The sequence below is a fragment of the Lolium rigidum genome, chromosome 3 (genome assembly GCF_022539505.1).
Source record: "Lolium rigidum isolate FL_2022 chromosome 3, APGP_CSIRO_Lrig_0.1, whole genome shotgun sequence".
In the NCBI taxonomy this organism is placed as follows: domain Eukaryota; kingdom Viridiplantae; phylum Streptophyta; class Magnoliopsida; order Poales; family Poaceae; genus Lolium; species Lolium rigidum.
The window spans coordinates 85,249,984-85,263,027 of record NC_061510.1 but is presented as its reverse complement, the minus strand read 5'-3'; the positions used below and the strand labels follow the sequence as shown (position 1 = coordinate 85,263,027).

At 41.5% G+C, this 13,044-nt stretch overlaps 1 protein-coding gene across 1 annotated transcript; it reads left to right on the top strand.

Annotated features, from left to right (window-relative positions):
* The first annotated feature begins 8,490 nt into the window (after window positions 1-8,490).
* Window positions 8,491-12,634, top strand: LOC124701889 (enolase-like). Its single transcript, XM_047233987.1, has 17 exons — window positions 8,491-8,643; window positions 9,261-9,324; window positions 9,704-9,768; window positions 9,878-9,925; window positions 10,049-10,135; window positions 10,247-10,327; window positions 10,414-10,515; window positions 10,600-10,680; window positions 10,763-10,837; window positions 11,161-11,223; window positions 11,304-11,384; window positions 11,468-11,662; window positions 11,750-11,800; window positions 11,885-11,973; window positions 12,063-12,114; window positions 12,205-12,261; window positions 12,410-12,634. Exons 1-17 carry the CDS (start codon window positions 8,575-8,577, stop codon window positions 12,488-12,490), a joined length of 1,341 nt encoding a protein of 446 aa, XP_047089943.1. The 5' UTR covers window positions 8,491-8,574; the 3' UTR covers window positions 12,491-12,634.
* Window positions 12,635-13,044: the final 410 nt, after the last annotated feature.

Genomic DNA, 13,044 nt, shown 5'->3' with positions numbered 1-13,044 from the left:
CAAAGGACTTAAATCCTAAGTGTTTTCGTGGCCTACGAAGGTAAATACATCATGTGGCTACATTTGAGTTATTTGTTTGAGCCAAGCTAGGGCTAAACAATTGTGGAAAGGAATACATTTACCATCAGATTTCTTTTTGCACCAGTGATTATTTGTAACAATTTCAAGCATGTCACTACCTCTTACCATCATATCATACTCTTGGTGCTCTTCCTTTGTATCATTCTCTCTCCATAGTGCAATAATTAAGAGACTACATTTCAACCAAACTGTCGTAAGCTTGCATGCATATTTCCTTCTCTCTCTCTCTCTCTCCATAATTGAATTCACCTGCCCAGCAACAAACACCACAGGCTGCTGCCCCCAACCCTCTGCGAGGCACACACAAGCAAACAGCAGCAACACATCACCCCATGAGCACAGATTCTGCTTTCTCATAAACTCATATATACGTCTTAGCCCTAAAAGTAAAACTTAACATTCCAATTCGCCATTATATAAAAAATACCTGCCAATTATTCTCACTTATTTTGAAAAATAGCTGTCGATTTTCAACCTGTAATGTATAGACTAGAAAATAAAACAAACACATATCGATTTTATTTCATACAACACATACCGATTACAAACCAACATCACACTCACCCGATACAACACCACACACCACCCGAAACTAAAGCCTCTCCATCAAACACAACAACACACAACATACACCGAGCTAACCAAGCGGAAGAACCGTGCACGAACAACCGCAACAACTAACGAACCAACCAAACGATACAATAGCAACAAAACAGCCACGCCACTAACGAACAAAACGAATAACTGGAACAAACGCCGCCGCACGAATATCATGTAACATGTGCGGATCCACCTTCGCACAACATACAATAGTGTTGCCCACCCAACCAGCGGTGCCATGCAAATCGAATGCATCGCCACTATTCCACGAGATGCCCAAAGACACGAGTTTCCAGCACCCCTCTTGACTTTAAAAAACCGATGGTCATCAAAATACGCCTCTAAAAACATACGAGTAGCATCTTCCAAAGAAATATTCCCCCTCTGCTCCAAAACTTGAGCATACTACCTTCGACACAAGGAGGAGGTGCCAAAAACTCAATGAGAGCAGCAGCCATCGTCGCCTTAGTTAGCAGCTAAAACACACAACAACAAAGAGGTGTGATGAACTAAACGGTATGCGATGCTTACCAATGAAAACGTTGGTGTAGGTCGACCCATTATATAGGACACCCAGACTGCCAGTCACCCTGGCCCACTTCTTAACCCTACTAAAAGCACACACAAAACTACAACACCAGCTCACCTACAGCGGTATCACCGCAAAAAACTGAATCAACATCACTGTCTCTGATACAAGATAATTGCACATCCTGCCAACGAAATGCATCAAGCACATCGTGCCAACTTAGTAGCTTCAGACATCATAGAAGACCATACCCTGCCAACACATTAACACTGCTACCCATCCACCACAATCAGCCAACTTCAAATAACAGAACCTACACGCCCTACTCACTGTAACAAGGCAGCTATACACTGCCTCAACCTAGAGCCTACCAAACCAGCTACAAACAAACAACAAACTACTCACGTGATCACAGCTGAATGAAACCACCCAATCTGCCAAAAATAGCCAAAAGAGCACCACTCTCCATGCAATACACCACTAATTACACAAAACACCTAATCACCATCAACTACAGAGAACAACACATCTCGCTCACTACCTCTTTGTCGAAATGCTGACTAAGAGTTACATACCAAAGATATCCCAAAATTAGTACTTCATCTAGACCAATTAATTTAGGCTAGAGGAATAGCTCAATTTTGGATGTACATTTTCCCGTGTCAACTCCTAACCTTAGAGTCTGCCCATTTTGTTTTACTTTTCTACAGACCCTACTCCATAGTAGCAATCCACACTCTCATATTTTAAGGACCGAGCCCATGGTGATAAATGATTGATTTTCAGAGATCTGAGTTTGTTATTGTGGCTGGAGCAAAAGAAGTGACAATTTTTGCATCTGCCTCTGAATCCTTCTCAAAGTCGAACCTTAACTGCACCATTGAGGCAAGCCTTGCTCGGTACTGTCATGTTACTTATGCTGCCAAGAAGCATGGAATACGTATCCACATATAGACTGCCCAATATTATTCAATCTCCCAAGCCCGAAACAAGTGTAATTAAGAGCTTAATTTGTGAAGTCGTCCTAAAGCATTCTGTTCAGATATCATCAATCGACTCATAATATTATTAATGAGTTACCAGGTTACTCTGTAATATTCGGTACTTTGGTAGTTTCAATTAGTAGACACATTCAACTTCGATGTTTGATAATCTGGCCCTCAGCAGATTTGTTGGCTTCAAATACAATTAAATCTGAGACAAACTAACAACCTTTGGTTCTTGGCATTTTTTTATACTTTGGAATAACAACCTGCAGCATGTTCTTACACTTACTCTCTAAAAGACATGTGTGTTTATCTCTATGTTGTAATATCTGTTAGGGAATCAATTACCTTGTGTTGAATAAAGCAAGAAGATGAAAAAAGAAAATGTGCTTTCCTCTATGTTTCTCAGACATTTGCTAGAAAACGTAGAGTTTTAGCACTTTTAATATATAAAGTACATGTACCCTCTCCCCATTATTTCAGATGTATTCTGAAGATAACATCTTCTGCTGACCATGTTCTGCTTTGACCACGTTTTGGTTTCATATATGCATATATGATTAATAAAACCAGATATACACATTTCACATCACCTTCAATCACTGTTATCTCTTCCTACAATTCATACAGCAAAAGAAACACGCCTCCATTTTATTCAATCCGCCATACAACCATCACAGACAACAACAAACCAAAGAAACATATCACACCACACAATAACACGAACCTGAGACACCTCCACCCATCACATTAACAGCTAAAGCAAGCAACCAAAAAACCATCAACGGACAAAACGAATAACTGGAACAAACAATGATGCACGAGCATCATACAACATGCTCGGATCCACCTTCGCACAACAGAGAATAGTATTGCCCACCCAAACTGCCCTGCCATGCAAATCAAACGCATCGCGACGATTCCAAAGCCGTCCGAAAACACATCCACGAGCAGCACCATTCTTAATAGAAAACAACCGCCAATCACTGAAATGAGCCTCCAGAAAAGCGCGAGCAGCGATCTCCAGAGAAATATTACCTCCCTTCACCCAAAACTGAAGAATACTACCATCTACAAAAGGAGGAGGCGCCAGAAACTCAATAGCACGACCAGCCATGATTACCTAACACAAGAGCAGATGAAGAATGCCAACCAATAAATAGAGGCAGCCACCTCCTAGCACCGCGCTAAAAAACAAACCCATCCCACCTACCACTAACTCACTACACTAATCGATTCCCCTACAAAAAACAACAACAACGCACAATGTATTTCTATTAAAATTGTAGCAGCTACAATACACAACAACACCAGGCTTATTTATTCCTTGTTTTCCTACTCCTCTGCATGCACACAGACACGTCAGCTAGCTTTCAACACATGCATATACATCCAAAACAATAATTTCAGACTGCACCACCTTCGCCCCACCACCAACTGCAGCCTACTCCTACAGTCAGCATTAAACCAACAGCTACAGTTAATCAGCCCACAGACACAACAACATGTCATGTGGCTTGCAAAAAGAAAAGAGAACACATACTAAAAATTCAGTTCCACGATTTTCTATGTCTATTATTATGCTATTTATGTAACTCCATCGCTCCAGCTAAACACTTTGACATTTCCTTAGATAATACAAAGCATACCAACCCCTGTCCTCCTATGAACTAGACAATTATAATAAAGCTAGGACCGCTCTCATGTCATCAATCAGCTTTATTATTAGTACATATATACAACAAATATGCTACGACTGTCATTCTAAGCTAAATACTTTACCATTCTTTCCGAAATAAACACAGGCACCTATTTCGTTCAGAAGCTGTATTGACCTATTTACAATTCAGTGGTTTAACGCTGCTAACCTGCTCACTATGGCAGCCCGAGGTTCCCAGCAAAAAAACATAGACTTCCATTTCATCTCATTTCAACTTCATAAAGATGAAAAACATCAATAAGAAATACCACTTGCCTCACTATTACCAGACTCCAGCGCGGCGTGCCGCCGCGCCTCCGTTTGCTAGTGAGCATCATGATGTATTCACTTGTTTGGAGGAGGATGCTACACCTAGCCAAAGTATTGATTGGATTAGGATGACATGTGAGCATAGCAAGAAATAGTGTTATGAGGTTGTATTTGTCATGAATACTATCATGACCCCGTGTTATTTGTTTTTAACTCTTATTTGTCACAAACCTATGTTATTTGCTTTGAATTTGCATTTTTCATGAACCTATTTTATTTACTTTGAACTTGTATTTTTCATGATCGTTTTCTTATTTGTTTGAACATGTATTGTCCTGGCCGTTTGCTTATTTGTTTTTTTCTAATTACAAATAAAATTCTCAAATGGCGACTACGATGCAACTATATGTTATATGCCCGTGTCTTGTATTTCGAGTACGGTTGGAAGGTTTCTTATGCATCTAGAACAATTCCATTGATGACACGTGTACAATGGGTTGATGAGAGGATGAAGGATCACAAAATATTCTACAAGTGTATTATTGCATATTATGGCATAAAGTCAACATCTTAGATGTCTAGCGAGAAACTAATAACTATCTTTTTTGGATGTTGGGGGCACCTGAGTCAAATAGTCATGCCACAAACCGTTTTTAGTGTAGTGTTTCTATCATCAACAAATAGTTTCATGAAGTATTAGACCATGTAGATTATTTGGCGGGTTATTACATTACACCTAATGTACCTATTTTCACCCAAGTTCATGGCAAACTTAGAAAACCTACATTCTATCCCAATATCAAGGATGCTATTGGAGCAATTGATGGAACACACATTCATATCATAATTGTTAAGGTGACATGATAAAGTAGACTGACAGGAAAGGTTATAGAAGTCGGAATGTCCTGGCAATATCCGGTTTTGACATGAGTATCACATTTGTTGTTCCTGGATGGCATGGGTTTGTTCACGATACACGTGTATAGACTAATGCTCGGTCTAGATTCCCCAATTATCCACACACACTCCTCATTGTAATCATATTGCATATGTAGCACAAATATTTTAGTTAAGTTATGATATTTTTGCTACTTGCATGAAAATACTATCTTGTTGACTTTAAATATCCAAACAAAACTGGTTATCTCGCCCCATTTAAAGAGTAGCGATACCATATTATGGACTTTTGATACGTCCATTTTGCATCACTATTTTATATCATAATTTACTGTTATTCATTGATATATTTCATATTTAGGGATGATACTTATGTTATTTCATCTATTTTGCATGTTTCATGATTATTGGAGAATCGTGCACCGGAGTCAGGATTCTGCTGGAAAAGCACCGTCGGAATGCAATATTTCGGAAGATCAACAAGCGACGGGAATTATACTGAAAATCCTATTTTTCCAGAAGACGGAGGTAGCCAAAAGGAGGAGCCGAGGAGGGCCGCCATGGGCCCCCCATAGGCCGGCGCGGGCCCAGGCCTGGCCGCGGCGCCTTGTGGGGAGGGGGCCCACAGCCCCCTCTGGCCTCCTCTCCTTCGCGTACTTCTTCGTCCCGAAAACCTAAGCTCCAGAGGATAGTCGCGAAGATTCACAGCCGCCTCTGCGGGGCGGAAAAACACCAGAGAGAAAAGAGCTCTCCGGCAGGCTGAAATCCGCCGGGAAATTCCTTCCCGGAGGGGAAATCGACGCCATCGTCACCGTCATCGAGCTGGACATCATCTCCATCATCATCACCATCATCTTCATCATCATCACCGCCATCTCCACCGCTGCACCTCGTCACCGCTGTAACAATTAGGGTTGGATCTTGATTGTTTGATAGGGGAAACTCTCCCGGTATTGATTTCTACTTGTTATTGATGCTATTGAGTGAAACCATTGAACCAAGATTTATGTTCAGATTGTTATTCATCATCATATCACCTCCGATCATGTTCCATATGATGTCTCGTGAGTAGTTCGTTTAGTTCTTGAGGACATGGGTGAAGTCTAAATGTTAGTAGTGAATTATGTTGGTTAGTATTCAATGTTATGATATTTAAGTTGTGGTGTTATTCTTCTAGTGGTGTCATGTGAACGTCGACTACATGATACTTCACCATTTATGGGCCTAGGGGAATACATCTTGTATTCGTTTGCTAATTGCGGGGTTGCCGGAGTGACGAAACCTAAACCCCCGTTGGTATATCGATGCGGGAGGGATAGCGGGATCTCGAGTTTAAGGTCTGTGGTTAGATTTATCTTAATTACTTTCTTGTATTTGCGGATGCTTGCAAGGGGTATAATCACAAGTATGTATTAGTCCTAGGAAGGGCGGTGCATTAGCATAGGTTCACCCACACAACACTTATCAAAACAATGAAGATTAATCAGATATATAAAGCGAAAGCACTAGACTAAATTCCCGTGTGTCCTCAAGAACGTTTGGTCATTATAAGTAAACAAACCGGCTTGTCCTTTGTGCTAAAAAAGATTGGGCCACTCGCTGCAATTATTTCTCTTGCACTTTACTTACTTGTACTTTATTCGTCTGCTATATCAAAACCCCCTGAATACTTGTCTGTGAGCATTTACAGTGAATCCTTCATCGAAACTGCTTGTCAACACCTTCTGCTCCTCGTTGGCTTCGACACTCTTATTTATCGAAAGTACTACGATACACCCCCTATACTTGTGGGTCATCAACTTTCAAGGGGCACCTCCGCGGAACATGCAGGAGAAATTCAAGAATCGCCACTCATCTTTATGCAATTATGTGAAAGAGCATTTGGTGTTCACAAGATGTATAGTGGTGCATTCCGCTTTCTATATCACATTGCGATCCTCTCGACGCCTTGTGATAACAAGCTATATGATGACCATTTCGACATGATAGAGGGAGGCACATATCTCCATGAGGATAATGCATCTTTTATCATTGGGCCCTCTTACACTTTTGATGATGACATCATGGCTGCACTTCAAACTAACATTGTTGAAAGTTTGGTAGGTCGAGAAGTTATTGTTACTTGTAATTTCGAATCACCAAGACATTTATTTTATTTTGGCACGTAATGAATTGTATGCGACACTATGTTTTTTACTATCATTTGAATTTTAGTATTTTTATCAATTCATTTATATCTCATGTTCCGCTAAAAACTATCATATGTATGGTATCATCACTTATGTAGAGCACATATCAAATCTAGGACCATTACGAGCATTAACATTACACAACTCAAGAAAAAAATAACACAGATTTTTAGAAGACCAAATTTTTTTTTGAGAGTACGCCAAAGGTAGAGGTGCGAGACTTAGAGCGACACCTCACTACGGCAACAAGGGTAACACAAACTTCACACCGGTAGTCCAAAGACATCCACCACATACAAAGCAACAACAACATGAAAGAGCATGTGCTAAGCTAAACAACAAAGCCGCGTCTCGACCGCCACTGGACGCATCCAAAGAACTATAGCTCCGTAAGAACTATCCTTGTCAACATACCATCTCAAGGAGATCGATGTCATAACTAGGTCAGCCCGAGAATGCCTCGTCTTGGACTAGCCATGGCTTGCAATAGCGCCCCTCAAGATCAACCGTGGACATTGGTGAGTATCGAAAGAATGCAACATAGGACCTCCAAAACTTGTTTTATAGCACGATGCTCCCAACGGAGATACGACATCGAGGATGCCGCCATCGTGCCGATCATGCACCAAATCGAGGCTTTCATCCACAGACAACAACCAGCTCCAAGCGAGCAAGAAAGATATGAACACACCTTGACGACGCCACCAAAGCTGAAGCCCAAAAAACCGTTTGTAAGAACTTTTTCCCACATAGTTTCTCCACCAAACCCATCAGCCGGCTCATGCCTAAGCTAAAAGAAGTGGGCCTAAGCACCTTCTAAACCTTTACAGCCTAGTCTGAACCATGTGGAGCACAGCCCGTTGAAACGCGCGTCGAAGCCCATCGACAACCACGCATTCCCGCGGGCCGACCATGGTTTCGGAAAGAACTGCGGCGGCTGCCTCGCCAGCGAATATGCCATCTGTGTAATACAGATTCCATTTGCCATTCCCATCCAACAGTATTGTCGACGAGCGATCGAAAGAAAAGAAAATAAAAGCTTCGCGATGCCAATTTCCCCTTTTCTTCCTCTCGAAGAAAATCATTACTTATTGTCCAAACAAAATAGTGCCGCCGATGCGATCGAAGGAAAAAACAATAGGAAACGCAGTAGATGCCAAGTCATGTGAGCCCCCTCCTTTCCTCCGTCAGCGAAGGCTGGCTACGCCCACCCGCTGCGTCGCACCATAAAAGCGGCCCCGCTCCCCCTCCTCAAAACCTCCGCAAATTCCCAGCTCGCTCTCCGCCCAAAAACATCTTCTAGATCCATCACTTTCCCCGGCCATGGCGGCGACCATCCAGAGCGTCAAGGCTCGCCAGATCTTCGACAGCCGCGGCAACCCCACCGTCGAGGTACGCGCACCACCCTACTCCGCTCCATCATCATCTAGGGTGTCGCTATACAGCGAGATCTGGAGCTCGAGCCCCGATTTCGAGTGTCTTTCGATGTAGGGTTTATATCTAGTAATGTGCGATACGACCAACCACTCCTAGTGCCTTTGGACGGTGCGATCTGTAACTGTGTAGCTCCGATTTGGCCTTGGGTTGGTGGATTGTGCTCTGATTTGTTCGTGTATGTGCTTATTAGTCCGTTTTGGCTGTAATCCTGGTTACGGATAGGTTTTTAGCAATTTTACGGGTTCCGGTAGCAGTAGATCTGATCATTTCGTGGCTACGCGTTTACTCGATTAGCCGTACGATCTATTTTGCTTTTGTGTTCTCCTTCCTGTATTTTTTCCGCTTTAGCGAGGTGACTGATTGTTTGTAGCTGATCTGCTGCTTGGCACGATCTGATCTCTGTTATCTCGTTGTTTAGTTTCGCACTAGTGGGAATGATGCTGTGTGTCATGTATTTTGTGTCGAGATGCGGTACTAGTTTGTTTCAGTGCGTCAAATTTGTTAATCATTAATGCTTCCCCCTTGCCGATTCTTCCTATAGCTAAGTGTGAACCCTTTTCTTGTGCTGCCAGGTTGACGTGTGCTGCTCTGATGGAACATTTGCGAGGGCTGCTGTGCCCAGCGGTGCATCAACTGGTAGGTCTCTCAGTTACCAGCGTGCTTTTTTTTATCTGTTGTGGCTATGGCCTTGCTACTATCAATGCATTTTAGTCAACATGTTGTGATTTTGTAGTTTGTAGTGCACAATTCTATCTGTCTCTATTTTAAAAACAACCTATGTAGTGATTTCATGGATTTTGGCGTCTTCCCATTTACAAGAATCCTAGTGTATCTGTGCAGGAAGCTGAAGAATCTCTTCTAGCCTCGTGGCTTCTGCATGTTCATTTTCATTCATTGAGATTTAGTTTCCCATTCGGATTTGGAGGATTCATGCTGTTTTTTCTTGTCAATCACTAATGTCTCTGTCTACCCTTGCTGTGAAATTAAACTTGGGCTGTTGTTGCCTGTATAATAGGTGTCTACGAAGCTTTGGAATTGAGGGATGGAGGCAAAGATTACTTGGGCAAGGGTGTGCAGAAGGTTTGTCTTAATTTAGCGTGTTCTATAATGTCTTTGTAGCATGTCATCTCTTATAACTTTAAGCTGTGATTGCTCCATAAGTTAACTCTTAAAGTTGTCCCTTTAACAGGCCGTGGACAATGTGAACTCCATTATTGGGCCAGCATTGATTGGCAAGGTTTGCCTCCTTGCTCCTTCGTTAAACTGATTATGTGCATACTACAATATTAACTTATTGTTTTCTCTGCATACATATACAGTATTAACTTAATAGTTTTGACACGTTCTATTTGCTTTGTAGGATCCCACGGAACAGACTCTGCTTGACAACTTCATGGTTCATGAACTTGACGGAACCAAGAATGAGTGGGGCTGGTGCAAGCAAAAGGTATATTTCGGTATTGGTGTACATGCTGTTGGTTATAGTGTTGAGAGGAAAAGTATAACCATTTGCATTTCGCTAATTGCCACTTGACGACTTGATTCTCTTGAAATTCAGCTTGGTGCTAATGCTATCCTGGCTGTGTCACTTGCTGTATGCAAAGCAGGAGCTTCTGTCAAGAAGATTCCACTGTACCAGGTACATTTCGCTATGCTCGGTGTGCTTATCACTGAATTGTTGTTATGCCAATCACTGTCGATTTATTTGTGTCTTGTAAACTGCAGCACATCGCCAACCTTGCTGGTAACAAGCATCTCGTTCTGCCTGTGCCTGCATTCAATGTCATCAACGGTGGATCGCATGCTGGAAACAAGCTTGCTATGCAGGCAGGGCCCCAAACCTTAATTTACACATAGCTCTTATCGTATGACTTCAGTGGCCTGTAACTTTTGCTCTCTATGCTTCTACAGGAATTCATGATCCTTCCTACTGGTGCTTCATCCTTCAAGGAGGCCATGAAGATGGGTGTTGAAGTGTATCACAACTTGAAGGTGATTCTTCAATTGCACTTTTCACTTTCTAGCTGGTAGTTTTGCAATGTCTAATAGTTTACACATTTACTGTTTGGTTCAGTCCGTTATCAAGAAGAAGTATGGTCAAGATGCTACCAATGTTGGTGATGAAGGTGGTTTTGCTCCTAACATTCAGGTTTGTCTTTATATCTTTGGCTTACACCTGTAGAACATGAGATAATCCTTCAAAATGGCTCAAAAGTTAGTCAGAAATTCGTATTACTTTTTTCTTGCTGTTCAATTTTTGCTATCTCTGAATATATGGTGATTACTGTGGCACAACAGTTAGTCAGAAATTTGTCTTTTTTGTTTCTTCTTGATTAAGGCCATAAGTATCTCTATGATACTAGAAATTTATTTGTTTTTAAAGCCATAATCGTACAGATTGAGATGCATAATGGTCAACAAAATATCTTTTCTGAGTATTTGTTAATTCCTTGGCCTTTTGTTAAACTATAGGAGAACAAGGAGGGTCTTGAGCTCTTGAAGGTGGCTATTGAAAAGGCTGGATATACTGGCAAGGTTTGTTGCATTACATCATGTCCAAGTTGATTTAATGATTATTGAGGCCTTTTACTGAGACATTACATATGCTATGCTAGGTTGTCATTGGAATGGATGTTGCTGCTTCAGAGTTCTACGGTGAAAAGGACCAAACCTATGATCTGAACTTCAAGGAAGATGTAATGTCCGATTGTCAGTTTCAATTGTTAAGTTTATTTTGATTTTGATGGCCAATTTATGGTTATTCTGTTGCTTGTTGCAGAACAATGATGGCTCCCAGAAGATATCTGGAGATAGCCTGAAGAATGTGTACAAGTCATTTGTTGATGAATACCCAATTGTCTCCATTGAGGACCCATTTGATCAGGATGACTGGGTTCACTATGCTAAGATGACTGCGGAAATTGGAGAGCAAGTGCAGATTGTCGGAGATGACCTCCTTGTCACGAACCCAACTGTATGTACTCTCTTTAATGTGATACATTGTCTTCATATTTTCATTTGCTTAGGTGATTTACATAGTTTATTACCCTCTTACGTGCAGAGGGTTGCAAAGGCGATTGCAGAGAAGTCATGCAATGCTCTTCTCCTCAAGGTATGCCTGGTTTGAGATAACTTCAATTTGTTGCAGCCGATAGCTTTGTCAGCTCAAGTATTGTGTATCCGCATTACAATGTAGGTTAACCAAATTGGATCTGTGACCGAGAGCATTGAGGCTGTGAGAATGTCAAAACGTGCTGGCTGGGGTGTGATGACCAGTCACCGGAGGTACACTTCTCAGTCACCATCTTTTGTTCCTGTACTTTTACCTTTCTTTGTTATATCTGAAAAATTCAATTGCCATCTCTTTGCTGCAGTGGTGAAACTGAGGATACATTCATTGCTGATTTGGCGGTTGGCTTATCTACGGTATGTTTCCAATTTTTTCTTTGAAGAATGTCAGTAGTGCAACTCAAGTTTAATGGTGAAGCTAATAGAAAAATTTCCCTTTTGTTACAGGGCCAGATCAAGACCGGAGCACCTTGCAGATCAGAACGTCTCGCGAAGTACAACCAGGTATGGAAACTAGCTACCACTCACTTCTAGACAATCTATTGCACATACTGCTATTTTTTTCGTTGCTCTTTCTTGGAGTAAGGTGCGTTTATTTGACAACATAGGCTGGTGCATTTTACTGACTTCTGTTTTTCTTAAACTGGGGCAGCTTCTTAGGATCGAGGAAGAGCTTGGTGCCGCTGCTGTGTACGCTGGACTCAACTTCCGTACTCCAGTGGAGCCCTACTAGATGGGAATTGAAGGAGCTTCTCTGTTCCTAAATTTTGTCAAAAATGTGCTGTACTAAACTTTCCTGGTGCCCGGTTGTGCTCGTAGAATCGGAGCAATAAGTTCCCAGTCACGTGGATGCAAAATACAATCTGAACTTGATTTCTGTCTTGCGGCCGTGTTCTGGATGATTCTCTACCTTGTCTGACGAATGTTTGCTGTTTATTACATGTTTTTTATGTGTTCTGGGTAGATCTATACACTGTTTGACGAATGTTTGATGTTTTATGACATGTGGTCTTGGGATGTTTGATTTTTGCCATTTCAAATTACAGTGTATCACAAATTACAATGCAACCTAGAAACTAATTTTGTGTGTTGTTAGTACAGTACTATTTTATGTTCCGTGATATATACCTTCCAAATTGCAATAGAAGCACAAAAAAAATCCCAGTCCTTTTAAGCTTCTCACTTGTAGACTTCGGGTTCTGTCACTGCGAATGAAACGCTAATTTTAGTTTTGCTCTTCTTCCAGAAGTAAATCTGCACCTTCGAAATTTTGTAAGATAAACTAAA